The 20,469-nt window shown below is 36.4% G+C and overlaps 2 protein-coding genes across 4 annotated transcripts in view; one reads left to right on the forward strand and one right to left on the reverse strand.

Moving 5' to 3' along the window:
- Window positions 1-20,469, reverse strand: part of LOC5578387 (mannosyl-oligosaccharide alpha-1,2-mannosidase IA) — a 217,026-nt gene that overhangs the window by 125,860 nt on the left and 70,697 nt on the right. The window lies entirely within an intron of this gene.
- Window positions 2,876-3,542, forward strand: LOC5575260 (general odorant-binding protein 99a). Its single transcript, XM_001661814.2, has 2 exons — window positions 2,876-2,983; window positions 3,048-3,542. The coding sequence occupies exons 1-2, from the start codon at window positions 2,921-2,923 to the stop codon at window positions 3,438-3,440; spliced, it is 456 nt and encodes a 151-aa protein (XP_001661864.2). The 5' UTR covers window positions 2,876-2,920; the 3' UTR covers window positions 3,441-3,542.

The following is a 20,469-nucleotide window of genomic DNA, read 5'->3' on the forward strand; positions in this document are numbered from 1 at the left end:
AACGAACGGAACGGGTCCTCCCTACAGGTGATCGAGAAATACATCGGCGGAAACTACAACTGCGATGTCGGCAATCTTGCCGGCAAGAGTGAAGTGAAATCCCGGGAAACTGTGGCTGTGGCTAGCATCCGAGAAGGAAAAAAGAAGGCAGTTCGTAAGCAAAACCCACCAAGTTTCAAAGACCGCCGCGATGAAGAAGACACCTAAGAAGCCGCCACAGCAAATCTCATCTGGCGAGGAGGATTTCAACCTGTGCGCGTTACTTGAATTCAAGAATCCGTGTTACTTGAATTCAAGAATTCATTCGGCCCTTTTCAGGGCCAACAAATGTGTACTAAAAAGTTATTTGTGTAATATTTCCTAATGTGTTTACGCTATAATCTCTCAATTCATCTCGTAGCATCATACAATATCTGTTTTATTACGAATAATCGACAATACGGCAATTTGAGGATGTTTCCGACGACGCTGCTGCAGTGCCGTCGGGATACAATAACAGCATAATGCTCATCTTGTACATCCCTTGCCAAGACATCAGTTTCATATAGTCTATTTACCAGATCAGAAAGCGAAGAATATGAAAAGGAGGAGCATCATCTGCTATTCTAAGGGTATAAAGCATACTTCCTTCGTTGAATTCGGTTTCATTCTATTTTCGCTTTCGGGCTGGTATGAGGTCCGCCGTACCAGCTCGGCCCTCGCTACCTGTGCCACAGGTCTATTGACCATGAAGCTGCTGCAAATCCAGCGTCCGGATTGTGAATCGCTCATGATTTCTAAATTGACTCGCGCTTCCAGAATTATCCCTGAAGCAATCGGTGGGCTAACGCAAGATTTGTACGAGATGACTGAAGAAAATCAGCCAAAGCCGCTCGTAGAAGCGCCCATCGTCATCGCCACCGTAAACCTCATCGGACGAGAAGGATTCCAACATGTGCGCCGTCAAAATGTGTGTCCGTGTTACTCAAATCTCACCGTTCAATCGGCCCTTTTCATGGCCAACAAATGTGTATTAAAAAGTTAATTTTGTAATATTTCTTAATGTGTATACATCGCTACATATTTGCTATAATCTCTTAATTATTCTTGTAGCATCATACAATATTTGATTTGTTATGAATAATAATTGCCAATTGCAAATATAGGGGCCTTCCTCAGCCAAATGGTTAGATTCCGCGGTTTCCAAACAAAACGACAGATATCCATTTAAACCATAACTTAATTGAATACTCTCAATCACAGAACCTATCATCTATCATTAAACATCCTATTATGTGTAGAAAGCTAGTCTGTCCCAGAATTGGTCGAAGTTGTGTCCCTAGTAGTCCTTCGTCAACTCCGCGGTAATGTAACAGACATTACCTACCCCAATTTTTATAACTCTGATTTGCTCTTTCAATCGGGTTTTTGACTGACCTGACCCGGTGACCCACCGGAATAAATCCGGCCACAGGAACATTTACGAGTTTTTCTGGTCACTTTTAGAAATTAGATATGTGTACGGGTGTACTAACAAAATATATGTTGAAATCCGTTAAGCTTTCGCTAAGTGGTGAGTGTTTTCTTTACTTTCACTCAGGGCTATGCGGATTAAAAGCTATCAATACTGCTTACTTCCATGTACTCGCCTGTTCAACAATGATGCCAAGAAGGGGAAGAGGTAGTACCCATGTAAGATCAAACAAATATGATTAAGTGTTCAGTTCATAGATGTTCTACTAATAACTTCTTAAGATCTACGAGCGAAACCAGTGATTGATTGACTCCTACAAGGATCTCTGAAATATTGGGACTCTTAAAAAAGTCTCAGGAAATTCTCTAGAGAAAAATCATGGAAGATAGGTGCAAGCACGAAGATACTCTGTACCCAGGCAAGTCCGGAAAATTTCCATTACGACAAGATCCTTGACCGGTTGTATTCTAACCCACGACTCTCAGACTCATATTAAGACCTAACATTGACTGTATAAGAACCTTACATTTCTTGTATTTGTAATCATTTATCCTAGTCGGATATCAAATTTCTGAAGGGTTTTACGTTATAATTCCCGAAGGAATGTCTTGAGCAATTCCTTGGACAATCCGTGGGATATTTTTAGGAAGAAATCACTGTGCTTCATGAATAACCGAAAAAAATAGAAGGGGAACTCCTGGAGGAATTCTCGTAGAGTTAACTGTAAAAAATCCTACACATTTCTTAAAAAAAAAATGGAATAATGTAATAATGAATGAATCTTTATGTTATCTGAAAAAATCTAATGGTAATTTTTAGAAGTTTGAACAAATCGGTGGAAGAATTACAGGAAAAATCTCTGAAGCAAACTCTCAGAGGAATTTCTGGAGAAAATCCAAGGAGAAGCTCTGGATAAATGTTGCAACTACTAGAGAAACCAACGTTGGACTTGAGGATTTCTTGGTGGGATGTCTATGAACATCTTCGAAAATTGCTGAAGGTATAGTTGGACAAATTCCTTGGAGAATTGCTGGAGGAATCCCAAGAGGAGGTGCATCTTGGAGGGAACCATAGAAACGTCCCTTTACGATGTTTATTAGTTTTCAATTTTGGCAATATTCTACTAGAATTCGTTAAATATCTAGTCTCTAACATCACTGGACGATGAGAATCAATACACATGCCTCGTTACAGTGACATCATTTGAATGCCACGTACCAAGCGATAATCCTATTAGTTGTAGAACATAATCAATTATCTGATCTGGTGTCTCCATCTATTACGCGTTAGAGAAATCCAATCGCACCAAGGTGCGATGCGATGCGTTATTCCCCGAATAACAAATGTTCTAGGTTCAGCGTACGGTTCGGCCCTGGGAACCTGGGAAATTGACGATTCGGCGAACGGTATAAATAGCCGTTGGCTCAATCTTGCCCGCATTAGTTCTAATAATCAGAGGTTATAAGCATGAAGGCAGTTCGGTTTCTAATTTTGTTAGCGATAATCGCCTTAATCTGCACCGGTTCAGCTGTAAGTATCCTTCGTTAGCTCAGATCATTCAGATATTCTACTATGTATACTCACTGGATTCCAGAACGCCGGTCAACTGCTTAACAAGCTGATCACGGTGTGCACCCAGGATCAGAATCCTCCGGCAGACCTGGTGCAACGCTACAGGAATGGCGAGTTCCCGAACGACCGCAACACCCACTGCATGATGCGTTGTATAGCCCTTAATCTGGGAGTTTACGATGACCTGAACGGAATCCACATGCACGACACGTGGCAGATGTTCCGCGGAGGGCGTCCAGCGTCCCAGGAAAAGGCCTTCGCCGAACAGCACCGCCAGTGCATTACACAGCAAATGAAGGACGTCCCGTCCGACGACTATTGCGGACGGGTCTACGCCGTCTACCAGTGCTACAAGGATGAGTACGAAGCCCTGTTGCGAAACGTCCGGCAGGGTGCTGCCAAGGCCCGAAACTAGGTCTCAAGATTTCCATCGATAAATTAACGCTCAATGGGGCACGGAAGAAACGAGCATGAAATCACTTTCGTTCGAAACCTCCCCGCCCGGTTGCAAGGAAAATGACTTGGAAAAACCCATTCTTCATGGATTAGATTGCTCCATTGTTTTGCTCCATTAGCATACAACATCACTTTATTACCGCAGAAAGTAGGATCATGCATGTTACCATCATTATCGCGGTTTTCACCGCATTTACTCGGGATAGCGTCGATGATGTTATGCAATGAGCCATGGTAAATCTTTTGCTGTGGGGTGGATGACGATGATGGTTGTGGTTGGCGGCAATGAGCTTCGGAATTGCCGAAAGGCTTCTCTCCTCATTTTCTCCGTCTTTCTCGAAACGGTGCACAGTGGGTCTGATAATAGGCCAAACATCTTAAAAATAAAAAAAATATTTTTAAGATTGATCTGTTAACTCGTTCCATGTTCCCGTTCGAAAAAAAATTGCAAACTGTCATAGGCCTAGGCTTGATGAGAAGCCAATGACTCCCTTTTGGTCATTCGTTAGAAACTAAAAGGGTCTAGCATTGGGCCAATGCACGCTAACAAAATTCAAGTTGACCAATAAACAAGGCCAATCCCAGGTTCAAAATCTAAAATGAGCCAAGCATTTAAACTCATATTTTTTTCCAAATTTTTGGCAGTCTTAGGAATAAAATAAATTATTAAGTAGTAATAGTAAATCCTCACTCAACGAGCAAGAAATCACATTGATGATGACAATGACAACAACCACGAATTTTTTGATAGTCAAAACATAATTGATTTTGGCAATTTCTGATGGTATTTTTTATTATCAGCTATTCTATGAAATCATTTATGACCGCTTCATATAACAAATGCAACCACTGTCCAGTGGTGCATGTCTTTGGCCGCTTAGTGATCCGAAAACGGTTCACTTTACACTTTGAAACACGCGGTGAGATTCACGCCACGCCCACCCAACAACTACCTACAATGCAATGGGGTGCCGAAGGAAAATAGTTCAACGGGTGGGTGAGGCACTCACGGTGCTCCAAATACCGTTATTATCAAATAAAATATACCATTCAAACGGCAGTCAGCAGTTGATTCTTGACGTTGTTCTGCACCTCTGGAGCGATTTAAAAAAAAATCCTTAGTCAGAATTTTGAGTTACGCCCTTTTGAAGTTTATATGACAGAAATCACACGAAATATGCCACTTTAACTTGTTTTAACAAAGAGATTATAATAAAATTTTGTAGTTTTAATTTTTTATATGGTTTTAGATATTAAAAAATACATTTTTCTAAAAATTTTCTCGACCGACATTTGAAAAGGGCCAATACTATGTTTAGTTATTACTAATAAGCCAATACACGAAAAATTATATCTACCAAATTAACGCTTTATAGTGATTTTAGGAAATTGTCCAAAGCATTCAAATTTGTATGAAAAATTCTTGGACAGGATATGCAGATACGCCTTTTTGAAATGTATGGAAAGAATATAGAATATGGGATATGGTGGATTCTGCTCCATCTGTAATCAACGGTTAGCTAGGTGCATCTTGTATTCAAATGTAACGCAGAATTTTCCAATTTGAGACCCCCTTTCCTCCCCCACGTTACAACTTTTGTATGGAAAATGTATGAACCGTAACACTACCGAACCTCCTCGTTACGTAATATTTGAACGATTCCAAATTTACACGTACACATGTTGTCTATACTGATATTGAAAACGATCCAAAGTATAATTGAAATATACACATTTCAATATAGCTGATCAATGACTGTATCAAAGTTGACCGAAACACTCGAACATCACTTATCTTTATCTATATTATATATTCACACATACATACTTCTATTCTAATCTGTTCTATTCTATTCAATTAAACTCTACTTAAATTTATTCTACTATGCCCAACCTTACTTGTTCTTATACATATTTTTACAAATGGACACTGTAAAAATTAACGACAGCGATTTGAACGGTACTCTTTCGATATTTGTACGGCTCTTTAGCGCTCCCAGCTCTGTAAAAAATTGCTATGCACAGATTCTGACTCCTAATGCGTGCTTCTCATATGATCCATAAAAATGAAGATTTGAATTATTATTTCACAGTAAGTCCATATAAGGGTTTCAAAAATATATGATATTTTTTATGTATTTTAACGAACTTAAGCATTTTGTATTAAATGCTTTTCATTTGACCTGGATCTTCGTTTTAAAGGTAATTTGAACAAGTTTGTCGAGAGCTGGGAAGGGCAGAGTCTGACAAAATCTTCGAAATATCATATCACCATGTTTAATGTAAATGACATCTGCAATGCAACTGGTCGAAGACTAGGCTGACATAATGAGCTGGCGTCGGAGTCTGTGCATAGCGCTGTTTCACAGACCTGTCAGCGCTATAAAGTTCAATCGTTCAATTCTTTTGCGCGCAGTTGTTGATTACAACACTGGCATTTGAAAATATGTATAAGAACAAGTAGGGTGGATCAGAATAGAATAAATTTAAGTAGAGTAGAATTGAATAGAATAGAACAGATGAGAATAGAAAAAAATTAAATAGAATTGAATAGACTATAGAATATAGAAATATGTAGATACAGATATGTTATGTTCGAATGTTGCGATCAACTTTGATGTTCAACTATATTGATGTGTATATATTTCAATTATACATTGGAACTTTTATAACGTCAATCTAGACAATATGTGTAGGTGTAAATTTTGTGCAACTTGCTAAATTGAATGAAATAAGAACAACCGCAGAGGTGTAATGATTATGTATGCACCTAACCGTTGATTATAGATGAAACGGAATTCACCATGCAATATTCTTTCCATACACTTCCAAAGGGCGCATCTGCATATCCTGTCCAAGAATTATTCATTCATATTTGAATTCTTTGGACAATTTCCTAAAATCACTATCAGGCGTTAGATTGTTAGATATAATTGTTCGTGTATTGGTTGATAAGTAATAACTAGACATAACATTGGCCCTTTTCAAATGTCGGTGTAGAATTTTTTTTATGAAAATGGTTTTCAATATCGAAAACCAGATAAAAAATCAAAACTACATTTTTTTTGTATAATCTCTTTGTTTAAATAAGTAAAAATGGCATATTTTTAGTGATTTCTATCATATAAACTTCAAAAGGGCGTAACTCAAAATTCTGACTAAGGATTTTTTTCAAAATAGGCCCAGAGGTGCAGAACAACGTTAGGAATCAACTGCTGACTGCCGTTTGAATGGTACACCCAAAATAATTCGGATGGCGGATTTCCCTCCTAGCGTATTAGGTGCTAAATCCACCTATTGATGGTAAGATTCGCCTCCTAAGCGTAGACGGGCAAGCCCGTCAATTGAAATCGAGCACATTGGACTTGAAAATTCGAGCAATCTAAATGTTTACGCCCGACCCACACAATTGCACAACCAATCCGAAGCCGAATGATGGCATCGGAAACGCACACTTAGGCAAATGGTCACGCGGCAAATGGATGGTGGACATGTCAGAGGAATGGAATGAATATTGCAATATAAAACGCTTTATATATTGCTTTTGTCACTTCTCTCATCAAGCCGTCGATAGGTTCGTGGAGTTAGTACTGGTTTATGAATCGGGAGGTCATTGGTTCGATTCTGAATAAGCGCGAATATATATTTTGTTTTTATTTTTTGGTTCTTCAGGCAAATTTATGAAATTCAACCCGATTTCTTGTGGCGAATTATCATAATAGATTCCGGTCCCTGTATTTAGATAATCATTTTGCTTGAGTGACTATCGAAATAAGGTACCGTGTGACAAATGGGTAAAGGAAATCGTATAGAGAGGGTTCTTAAAAAAAATAAAATGAATAAGATCTACTATATTTTTCAGATTGTTTCCTACTAAATCTATGCTATATTTAAATTTAATGTTTGTGCCAAAGTTCAAGGTAAATATTGAAAATTTTGGAAACTAGTGGGACAAGTGAAAATATTGTCGTTTTAAATGACTGAACTGAAACTAAAAAAATAACAGTCAGATCTGTGATTTCAAATGGCCTCATTTGTTAGTGTATGAATACACAAAAAATCACACATAAATAATAAACATTTTGTTCTTTTTAAAACAATTTTCTTGAGTAAAGTTATTTATTTAGCAACAATGTTACTTTTATTGAAAGTAATAACATCATCGAAAATCAAACACCATTCCATTTATTTTACCGATTTTCTACTACTCATTTTATATAAAGTTAAGTTATCTCTTTTCTAAGTAATGTATTTATTGCCTTTAAAGATCGGATTTAACCCGGTCAAAAGTGTTAACATTCTTGTACCTACTGAATAAGTCATTATTCGAACCTAGTATCCAAATTCATGCGTCATCCGTTGAAGCCATTCAGAACATTACGATGTACATGTTTTTTTTTTTAATTTCTTTATTAGTATCATTCCAAACATTACATTCATTTCTTATATCTAGGTGATCTGTGTTAGACAACACCATTATCCTAATTTGGTAAAACAAATTTAAGATTTTATTAACATTTTGTTAACAACATACTACATCTCCCTGGCTCTTCACCCGAAAGGCTTTGGGGTTTCACATATTTCGACATGTTGAATCCAACAAAAATAGTCCGGTTGAAAACCCCGTGTAACACATCGTGACCTTCCCTTGTTAGCTACCCCATATACCCGATTGCTCCAAGGCTCCGCCACAAGAAATTTGCCTTAGACACCAAAATATGAAAAACAAAAAAATAATAACAGTAACTGGATTCGAAACCGCAACCTTCGGATCCTTAAACATAAACCCACACCACTCGCCTACCACAATTTCTCATGTGTGGAGTTCTTTACATCACACAAGATGGAACCATCTTGTCACGGAGGACAACCTGCAACAGGAGCAAAATACAACACCCGTTGGACAGCCAAGTGCGAGAAGGGGTGAGATGATATGTTCTATAAATATATTTAAAGTACCAACGCGGTGCTGCGGGAATTTCTTACTTATACCAGAGTCAAAATCTATATGTTTGTATATCTTTATTATCGGCAATGGCTTATACATTTGCAGTGGAAATAGAATTTAATGCCGTGCGTGTTGGATTGGGTAATATATTAGGGAGAAACAAATAAACACACTTGACTATAACAGTCGGGCGCTTTTTAAGCAGAATTTTATCGTTGACGTTTGCTGATTGATTTACTTTTCATTTATTTACATTTTGGTCTCCTAGTCGCATGGTTGGGGACGGTATGAGACTCCTCGAAGTAGGAGACCCAGGGGGTGTGGGATTCGATTCATTTGACGATGTAATATTGTAATCAAACATCTAAGTGTGCATACAGCAAACTGGATTACCGTAATTCTTTCGCAATATTAGAAGTGGAACAATTATCACGACATGGATGTTTTATGTATCTTTTAACAATTACTTATCAAAATAGAGGCCGTTGATAAACCATGTGATCATTTAGCGGGGAGGGGGTATCTAGCCAAAGACCACGGTCCACCCATTTGTGTTTCAAAGAAAATTCCACCATCAACTAAACCTGAAAGGTTTCATCATTAGCAGTCGGATGGTTCAAATTAAAAAAAAAGTTTTAAAATTCAATATTTCATATCTTTTTTACCAACAACTTCTAATCGTTGTTGGTAAAAAAGATATGAAATATTGAATTTTAAAACTTTTTTTTTAATTTGAACCATCCGACTGCTAATGAAACGATTAAGATTTCTATGGAAATTACTATGACAAAATTTGAAAAAAAAAATGTTCCCCACATGTTAGTACTGTAATGTTAATACAAAATTATCTCTAAGTGAAAACTAATTCCTCAAACAATAATAAGGAACACTGCAGTAGAAACAAATCTTTTTTGATCTAATTTTGTTAGGGATTTTTGCAGAAGTTTGTCACACTATAATCTCACATTTCGCTTAATAATAGCAAACCAATTCATAAATATCTCTTCTCCCATTTTTCAAATTTCTGTTTCATTCATGAACAAATGAAACACATGATCATTGGGCGAGCGGGGGGTTATTCGTCAAAACCACACAAAAGCACGAGGGGGGAGGAGGTGACTGAAAAGTCAGGAAAAATGTTCACGTGGTTTATGGACGACCCCTAAGAAAGATATGGGGATTGGAATTTCAAACTTTTTTTAAATTTAAAACCGCTCTTATTAGCAGTCATTTACATTTACCGTTATATTTTTTTTTTGTAAAGAAGATGCAATAGTACCTAACTGGAATTTACAGAAATTACAATAAGGTTGAATTATCGCACTCAACATTTTACACCAAAGCCAGATTTTCCATATTTTTGGAATTGATATACATAAATAATAATTCTCAAAAAACTTATGTGCACAACATAATCGCAAAATAATGGTGAACGCGTCACGAAATGATTTCTTCAACCCTTAAGTGGATTTTTTGGTGTTGGTGTTCGTTCAGAGGTTTGCCAAGCCGCATAACTATATAAAACTCGTGAAGATCTTTTCCGAACAATATTTTTTCTACATCCCAGAAAATTTACTTATAATAATAATGCTCAACATATTGTCGATTTAAAGTCATACTTTAGAGCATTCATGATGTCAAAACTATGTATCATTGCTTGACAGTTATCGAATGAGTGCAATAAAACTTATTTTAATCTGCATTTTATTATGCATATAAAAATAAACACACATTGTTTGAAAATGTATTGGAAAATATGAAGTTGGTGCAGTCCCATATTGAAAAATAAAGGCATACCAGTCTCCATATGAACTTTTAATTTAAATTTCAGCTGCAAACGTGAATTGTGTTCAAGTTTATTATTTTTTTGCTGATCATTAGAAGCAAAATTAGTAAGCTATGCGGTTGTGTTAAATATGTCAGGAAGAAATGTAAGGGGTCATCCATAAATGACGTAGCTATTTAGGGGGGAGGGGGATCTTTACGGGGCCCATATAGCCGTAGCGGTAAACGCGCAGCTATTCAGCATGATCAAGCTGAGGGTCGTGGGTTCGAATCCCACCGGTCGAGGATCTTTTCGGGTTGGAAATTTTCTCGACTTCCCAGAGCATAGAGTATCTTCGTTCCTGCCACACGATATACGCAAGCAAAAATGGTCATTGGCACAGTAAGCATTCAGTTAATAACTGTGGAAGTGCTCATAAGAACACTGAGATGCAGGCTCTGTCCTCTGTTTTGTTTGACTTATAAACTTGGTTTATAAAATGATGATTCAGCTTCTAAACATTCATCAAGATTGAAAAGAAATCTGAGAAATTTTAGATTTTCTTGATAAATGCAATCAAACAGATTTTTCAAAGCTTTAAATGGTTATGTAAATATTATTTTATATTCGTGTCTTAATTGATAAATTTATAAATAAACAAAATCAAAGTTTAATAAATAAATTAAAAATCAATGCTTTAACTACTTGGAGTACATTGTTTTCTCATTTGTTAACAAGTCATAAAGTCAGCCGTTTTCAAGACAATAAAATATGCTCTTTTCGGCAAATATTACATGAAACAAGATATTTATACCGTGTATTATGCATTCAATGTTGCAGGAGATCTCACTCAATCAACTCATCGATTTGTTTTGATGTATCAATGCTCTTGATGGAATAGCCTGAATATTAATGAGGACAAGAGATTCGACTGATATCGAATTGCCCTATCATTCAATTTTATTGATAACTTGGTAATTTGATATTTTTTTTATTATTTAACTGTTTCATTATAGGTTGTGTAGGTTTATTTTATTATGAAGAAAGATAATGAAGTTCAGCTGAAATATTAATAGAGATAAATAATTTGTATAATAATCGCTAAAATTTTCTAAACATTCCAAATATATCAAGTGTAATTTTTTCTATATCTGGCCACTGATTGCCAAATGAATTTGAATTTGGATAATAATTCATTTCGAATTAATATATTGTATTGTTCATTTTCATTGAAATCTATTTCTTAACAAAGAATAACTAAAAAAAAACAATCCTTTTATAACGAAATTTTTGTTCTAACTAAAAATAAACTAAAAATATATTGTACCCTAACTCAACAATAACGAGCTTCATCAATCCAATCAATTTTTTTTTCACATTTTCTATAGTAAACTTGTTTGGCTTGGTGACAACAGCAAAAGTAATACAATTTAGCCTATATGAAACTAGATACCAAAATTATGTAACAGGAACTGTGTTTATTTGAAACTGTTTTCCAAATTACTTTCGAGCGCTACTGTATATCATTATGTTAGATTAGATTATCCTTACATTTTAGTCAGTAATTAATATCAAATTTTGTATTGAACTTCTGAATTCTGATTTTTTGTTTCAACCCAATCACTGAGGAAAATTAATAAAAAATGCAAAGGGGGGGCCTTCCTTAGCCGAGTGGTTAGAGTCCGCGGCTACAAAGCAAAGCCATGCTGAAGGTGTCTGGGTTCGATTCCCGGTCGGTCCAGGATCTTTTCGGGTTGGAAATTTTCTCGACTTCCCTGGGCATAGAGTATCATCGTACCTGCCACACGATATACGAATGCGAAAATGGCAACTTTGGCATAGAAAGCTCTCAGTTAATAACTGTAGAAGTGCTCATAAGAACACTAAGGTGAGAAGCAGGCTCTGTCCCAGTGAGGACGTCAATGCCAAGAAGAAGAAGAAGGAGAAGAAGGGGGGGTCCTTGATATGCTACGTATTTTCCAAGGGGAAGTATCAGCATTTGTGACGAAACGGTACGAGAGGGAAGGGGGGTGTAAAAACTCAGTGAAAAATGCTACGTTATTTATGGACGGCCCCTAATAGAAAATTATAAACATTTGTATGAAAGAAAAACTTCAAAGTTTGAGCGCTATTTTCTCAGTGCCTACTTTTTTCAATATGGGCCTTTATGGACAGCATAAGTTGTTCTTAGAAAAACTTTCTTATCGAAAGTGTCTCTGAAATTTTGTCCTGAACAACTAATTCTTATCACAATTCATAGATAGTCAAAATTAAAAATGATAAAAAAAAGATTATTGCGTTATATAAAAACGAAATTTTGTTTTTCATATTTTTCATGATAAAAAAATCAGTATATATGTTCTCTTGACTTCTCCAAACGGTTAACTACAATCTCCCCACTGAACGTTCTGTTCTAAAATCAACATATCGGTGCCATAATTCTTAAAATAAATTGCTTGCAAAAACTTATAGCCAATTTGCAGAAGTTGTTCTTGAGTCAAAATGTTCGATTCATCTATAGAAAACTCTTTTACTATTATACTAAAACCATGGTTAAAATTTAATCCCATATATGGGGCACGGTTTCTTATAATCGGCTCATTCTGGGTAGCATTCATCAGCATTGGATCGATATTTTTTTATCAATGTGAAAGTAGAACCGTGATCTTGTTTTCTTTGAATAGCACCAGCAAAAGATTCCACAGAGTTTTCATGTTTTAAAGACTATTCATTTTATAAAGAGGACACCTTGTTTATGCTATATCTTTTTTATCATGTATATAAAATCCCAGAGTTTTCTGTCTGTCAGTAACGCTTTGAAAGGTTTCATTGAGCAGCATACAACAGCAATTTAAGAGCACAACAACAGTCAAATTAAGAGCACTGCAAAAGTCCATTTGAATGTAACAACATTACAATAGGGTCCTAAAGCCCTGTCCCAATTTTAGTGCCAAACGCTTACGTTCAGGCCAAAAACACATGTTTACTCAATTTTTTAATGTTTTTCATTTGTTTAAGTACAAAAAACATTTTTTTTATGTTTTTATAAATTTTGTCACACTCCTTGATTTGAACTCAAATTTCGGGTGTATTTTGTTTTCCGTGTCCCTTCCGAAATGTCAGATAGCAACAACCCCAGTGTTAAAACTAAAACCTTTGTGATATTTTTGTCGACTAAGCGAACGTCAAACATGATCTCAAGTGTCAAGGTTCATTTATGGATCCAATTTTGAAATTAAAGTTTAAATATGATATATCCGTTATTTGAGCGAGAAAAATTGCTAAAGTAGTTGCAGTAATATGATCTTTCGTGTTATTAAATGAAAACAAGATTTAATTAACCATTTTAGGACCCTATTGCAAATTGTGGAGCACTATAACAGCTATTGCACAGGGTGTTCTAGAGTTTTCCGGAGCTTTGTCCTTCCTAATTCGTATAAAAGTCACGATCTTTTTATCATTGTAGTTTTCCGGTTTTATGAACTTGGACGGTAATCAAAATGTAAACAAACCAACTTTATGCTGTTCGACCGCACTTAAATTCCGATGCAAGTTGAAAATGTGATTCATTACGGGTTTCGTCATTTCAATATAAGGTTCAAAAACAAATAAGATATTTGACAAGGAAAGATAAACATGATTGTGGGCCGAATATTCTAGTTTTTTTTTAATTTACACAACCTTCTTGAGTCGATGCTCCATGGTTCGATATCGACTTATGAAGGCAAAATAAAAATATTTTTTTATGGTAACTATAATGGTCCCCTAAAAGAGCTTTCCAAAGCATTCCTGTTCGATGACTCGATATATTCATTAGTCGATAGTCCCCTAATTACAATTCGATTCGTTGTATATCGTTGACGATCCCCATCGCAGCACAAAGATCTATACAGAAATTGTAGCACTGGTTAATCGGGATTCAATAGAATATTCTAGAATTTTCAGTCAGATTCTTCTCTCTAATTTATAGAAGCTTCTGGAACTTTTGAAATATTTCACAACAGCATTTAAGGCTGTAATTATTTCAGATCAGAATAACGGCACTATAACAATGGAGTATGGTTAGAGCATAAATTTGGGCGATTTTGCGTTCATAAATATCATGCGTGTCTCAGCTTATTATTCATACACCAATGGCATATTAATCAACAGAGAAATTTCTCTGTCCATGTTATCATTTTGCAATTGAACATAAACATTATTAATCTTTGAAAGAGGTTTTTGCTTGAAAATTCTTATGGAACGTGACTAGCCACGCTGGGTTAGCTAGTTTATCAATGAAATCATAATCGGTTTGCTGTGCATCGTAATACTATTATTTTCCTCTTATATGGAAATATAAGATCTTACAAAGAAGTTTCGACAAAAACTTCATAGAAAAGATGTTCTTCAAACTTAAACAATATTTTTCACATACCAAAAATCCGAATTTTTATGAATGAATTGTGTTTTGGTATACTCAACTATTATACTTGGCTCCAGACCTACCAATCTTTGACCATTCTAAACATTGTTCCTTATTCGTGTGAATTATAATTATTTTGATGGCTTTTTTGTTATAACACCATCGTGCAATAATATAATAGTCTAACGATACTGTATACAGAAAACCGATTACGATTCTATTGATATATTATAAAGATATAGCATGCACAAGGTGTCCACTTTATAAAATGAACAGTCCTTAAGTAAGTTCTACAATAGAGAATGTGGCTACTCTGGTAGGTGATAAATTATTATGAATATACATTAAACTTGTTCAACATACGATGATTAACGCTTTAAAGGAGACTTGACTGTATATCTTTATTTTGCTGGGGATAACACATGTTCACATGTTTATCAACAGCATGAGCAATCATGCATATGAAACGTAAAACCACATCGACTTTGGTTACACATCATTTCAGTAGTAAGTTTGGAGCAGTAGATACACAGTGTGCTAGTTTATCCGATGATTATGGTTCGAATCTGGTTTGCACCCTCTCGGTTTTTTGCGTATTTTCATACTTCCAATACATGCACTTAAAAGAGGCATATGTGTGGAAGTTTTATTTTTTAATACATGTGTTGGTGATGCACGCACATGAAAAAAAAACACATGCGACATCAACCAGGATCGATCCATGGTCATGAGCGTGAGAACCAAATACTATACCACAGCACTAAACCCGCTTGGTGGTATGCGTGGGTCAAAAAGCATATCAAGTTGTACTTCCCCATTTGTACCGTAAAAACTGCTCGACTCAATGACCGGATTATCTGCCTATCAATAGACGCTCAAAAACGTCATGTCGCTCAGAAGAACACTTTTCCGCCATCAATAGACGCAGAAAACGCCTATAATGACGGTTTCAACTTTTGGGTGTATATTTTATTTGATAACAACGATAATTGGAGCACCGTGGCACTTTCTTTGCTCGGAAGTCAAGGTTATGGAAAAAAATGGGTTTGTTATCAATGTACAATGGATTGTTTTATGTGGGCCAGCGGTTAGGTGCATTGATGGAAGGTGTTGCTGAAGAGCGGGACATAGTGAAGGGAGCTTTGCTGCATTTCTAGTGGAAACTTTCACCCGCAATATTTACTGCGGTGTCCAGTCAATGGATGTGAAGTAGGAGAGTGGATTGGTGTTTTGAATAAATTGAATGCAAGTGGCTTCGGTGCACCAATGCACTCTGATAAATGAACCGTCTATACATGAATGCGGTTTTGATTTGAAAAGCGTTTCTTCTTCTTCTTGGCATTACGTCCTCACTGGGACAGAGCCTACATCTCAGCGTAGTGTTCTTATGAGCACTTCCACAGTTATTAAATAACTGAGAGTTTTCTTTGCCTAAGTTGCCATTTTCGCATTCGTATATCGTATGGCAGGTACGATGATACTTTATGCCCAGGGAAGTCAAGGAAATTTCCATTGCGAAAAGATCCAGGGACCGACCGGGATTTGAACCCAGATACCTTCAGCATGGCTTTGCTTTGTAGACGCAGCCTCTAACCACTCGGCTAAGGAAGACCCCTTTGGTGTTTATAGATTATAAATCTCTGGTTATTATTTCAATTACTTTTACTTAGAATCGATTCAATTGGCACTTAAAAATGTTCAAGAGCAGATGGGATTTATACCGAAGAGATTAAAGTTTATCAAACATGTTTTTAAAACACTACTTGTAAGCCGTTTTTTTTAGTGGGAACATTTCCAGATCCTTGCATGATACTACTGTAAAGTTTATCTAAAAAGTAAGACGTGCTTCGTATGGAGAAACAAAGTATTTTAGACCAATCTAAAACCTGAAATGTCTGGAACGTACTATTGATCATCACATCCATGATGTCTATTCGGCAAACATGCATCTTTCTCTTACTTATCGCTCTCTGTAACAATCATGATCCGCAACACATCATGGGAGTCAGTTTATCGTCTTCTGCTACAGCACAGATTGTATCTGGGAGATAACAGTGCATGATAAAACCCATCTAAATAAGCTCCTAACCTTGGTGGCACTATTGCTATCGATGTCTGCATATTTCAATATACAGTCAACAACGCAGACCCTCAAGAGGATCCATAATCGTTGATTTCTTATTTGTGTGCATGTTGCTTTGACAATATATATGCAAGAATCTGATAGAGCGTGCTATATGCTATACTAATTCTCATCCACCTACTGATATTTGGTGGCAGCAATTCCAATTTCACCTATGAAAAAAATCATTTTCATCAAAATACCTTACAGGAACATCCGCAAATTGTGAAAGTTGTACTTTTTTCTTAAAACACAATTATTATTTATCAACTGGGGGCATCACATTGCCGTTGTCTTACATCAATAATATAAAATTCATTTGCATTTTTTCTATATTCGCGGAATCTCGTAGCAGATACACTATTGAAGCAACTAAAGAATACCGTGTTTCTAACTTGTGAATTTGCCTACGATATCTAACTTGGATAGGTATGTGAATAAGAACACCGTTCGACCTGATGCAAAGTGCTCTTCTCAGGCAGTGCAGGGTTGGTGTCGCCAATATGGCTTTTCGGCTAATCCGAATGAAACATCTATTGTTCTTTTAACGGAAAGACGAAACCGCGATGGGACTCGACTTTTACGTCTTAACGTGAAGATGCATCGAAGCCAAACCTCGAATTTTCAAGAGCACAAATCTAGAGAACCAGACAACCGTTTGTGCTGAAAATGCTACTCACTGGTCACTAGCTGGTGGTGACCAATCGATTAAGTTTTCACCTCAAACGGGTGTTTCGTTCTCCAGATTTGTGCTCTTGAAAATTCGAGGTTTGGCTTCGATGCATCTTCACCTTAATGTAATTGATAAAGTACGTTCTTTAAGTCAATCTACATTCCAAACTCTCCGGGACACCTTACATTAATTTCAGAGGCCAAAAAGCTTGCACGGGTTTTGATTAATGTCGGATTGGATTACACAATTATTGTTCGACCAATGTGTGGTGAGAATAATCCAAGCTATGGATCATGCGCCATTTCCAAAGGATATCTGGATCATACTCTACGGTTTCTTCGACAGCGGTCGAGGTTCTTTTTGGCGTTTCACCACTACAGACACATCTTTATCAAGAAGTACTGGAGAAAAAACCCGGGAATCTTTTGTTCCAAGTGATCCCACAATTGCTTTTGATTTTCCTCATAGAAAGTTTTCCACACAACTCCCTTGACGGGAAGAGTGGACGTCCGGCTACTTGGAAAGAAGCAAATCAAACAATATTGTTGCACTGATGGCTTCCTTCTTGAAGGAAGAGAGATGATACTGGTGTATACTGTCGTGAACTAAGGCTGAATCAGATTTATTCACTTGGTAGACACTGCACTTCCATGATCACTAAGTTGGTTCCCTAAAACAGCTTTCCAAAGCATTTCTGTTCTATGGCTCGATATTTCCATGAGTCAATGATCAATTATCACCTTGTACTTTGACTGAGCTTCTGTTTGGATAATCAGGCTGCTTCAAAACTCTTGTTCGAGATTATTTATCGCATGTCGAACTCATATTGAGGAACTGCTTTCAGCTAACTAACTAAACTCATGCAAAATGGAAACCTGAACGTTTTTCTATAGCTGAAAATGAATTGACTGATGAATTAGTTTGTAATAAAGCATCGTATGACTTCATTAGCCCTGAACCAGCTATTTATGTTTCGAAGTGCTGGGTCAAGCTTACGATCCATTCTTGGGCGAGTTTTCTTCTTCTACTTGATGGCTACAGCGTATCAATCTTTGTCTTCGTACAATTAGTGGTTCATTCGTATGCGCCAAACACCATTTTCTAGTTTCCCACCGAGTATTGTTTGAAGCATTTTGCAAGTCACAAGTGTTCCAAGATAAACAAACTCTTCAACAACTTCAAACACATCTCTATCAAAAACTACCTCAGCACCTAAACCGCTAGGCCTACCTCTATCTCTATCTGCAACCATGTACTTCGTTTTGGTAGAATTAATGGTCAGGCCTATCCTCGCTGTCTCCCTCTTCATAGGCACGAAGGCCTCCTCCACTGACCTGCGTTCGATTCCAACAAGATCGATGTCGTCCGCAAAGTCAAGGAGCATTATGCGACCGCGTGATGACAGTGTTGCCACATTTTTTCCGAATCTCATCTGTGATTTCGGCCGAAAAAATCTTTTTTATCTTAGGTCAACCTCTAAAGATCTTGGTAAAAATCTGTGTCGTGCAAAAATCTAAAATTTATGTTTTTAGATCGAGAAGAACATTTGCAAACGTATTACAGGTCGGACTCGATCATCTGGAGTATCGATTTTTTTTCACTCCGGATAATCAAATCCTCCGGATAATCGAATCACTAAGAAAAAAATTGATATCTTTGATATAAGAACTTTAATATTATCTTTTTTCGTTATTTTATTTATATTATGCGGTTGCGTAGCCAGAATTTTTTTCTAGGAACAGTAGGGATCTTTACAAGAAAAAAAAATTAGCCAGCATACACGAAAAACCACTTTTTTAAGCCCTCTTTTTCTCAAATAAGTTCTAAACTGCAAAACCTTTCATATTGTATATTGCAATACCAATTTATCTCAGATTTATGAATACAAATTGGAAAACGAATTCCGGATAATCGAGTCTAAAATTCCGGATAATCGAATCCCGGATAATCGAGTCTCCGGATAATCAAGTCCGACCTGTATTACACGCTGTGAACTAGACTATAGAAATGCACAGAAGCGACGCGTGACCTAATTATCCACCTGTGCACCGCTTACTTAACTTCATCTCTTTTTTTTGTCATGACATGCTACGTTTTTCGTAAGAAGAGCATAATCATCATTCTGGAATATGTAGTTTTTTACTTAGCCTTTCAATAGGATCAAAACATTGCATATTTTAATTACTAATCGGGCTGTTCAGTTAAATTTATCAATAGAGTTGTATATGGGTATTCAGCTTTTATATATTCTGAATCTACGTTAAAAATTGAAACAGGACTAAGTAAGTTTCAACATTTTCCGTGCCCTGGAACTATTTGAAATTAGTATGGAAATCTTTTTTGATCTCCTGTCGGGATGAGATGTCATTAAGCCTCAAATTTGAGATTGAAATCTGTGAATGGTCAATCATTTACAATATCAAAATTAAGATATCGAGCATAATGAAATCGTTAAAAAATGTCTGCTTTCGATTAATTTATAAAAACTGGTAAATTTGTCATTACTGAACAACCCAATTTAATCAACACGTATTGTATGTGATTTTAAAATCAGACATCATTAAATGATGAATTCTGAAGAAGTAGTGACAATTTCAACAGCACTGGTTTCTAACTTATCTTGTAATTCAAAACTGTGACTAATGATCTCCAAATCTTTACATAGAAATGAACCAAAACAGTTAGTATCGTTCAAAATACTCGATTTTAATTGTACGCACTTTATGACCCAGCACAAATTTCGTAGAACAGAGTCGCTCAGAAATAACGCGATTTGTGCGAAACTCATGAAGAGCTTCCAGAAATGTAACACCAAGGGTTTATTCACAAATTTCATAACGCCAAAAATGGCCATTTTCAAACCCACCCACCCCGTCATAACGCATTTTGTAAGAATATTTTTCGAATTATGTATGACCTGTAACAACTTGAAGATACCCACCCACCCCTTCAGCGTTATGAAATATGTGAATGGGCAGGTAGTGAAAAAAATCGCTCTAAATTCTAAATCTACTCTTGATAAGTAAGAGAATCAAATGTGAGAAAATCAGATTTTTTTATCTGCATTAGTCTCGA

Source organism: Aedes aegypti, chromosome 1 (genome assembly GCF_002204515.2).
Source record: "Aedes aegypti strain LVP_AGWG chromosome 1, AaegL5.0 Primary Assembly, whole genome shotgun sequence".
NCBI lineage: Eukaryota > Metazoa > Arthropoda > Insecta > Diptera > Culicidae > Aedes > Aedes aegypti.

Bases quoted from the DNA above. Each gene is read 5' to 3' on its own strand.
- LOC5575260 (XM_001661814.2), top strand. From the start codon at position 2,921: ATGAAGGCAGTTCGGTTTCTAATTTTGTTAGCGATAATCGCCTTAATC. The intron at 2,984-3,047 runs GTAAGTATCCTT...ACTGGATTCCAG, and splicing joins TAATCTGCACCGGTTCAGCT to AACGCCGGTCAACTGCTTAA.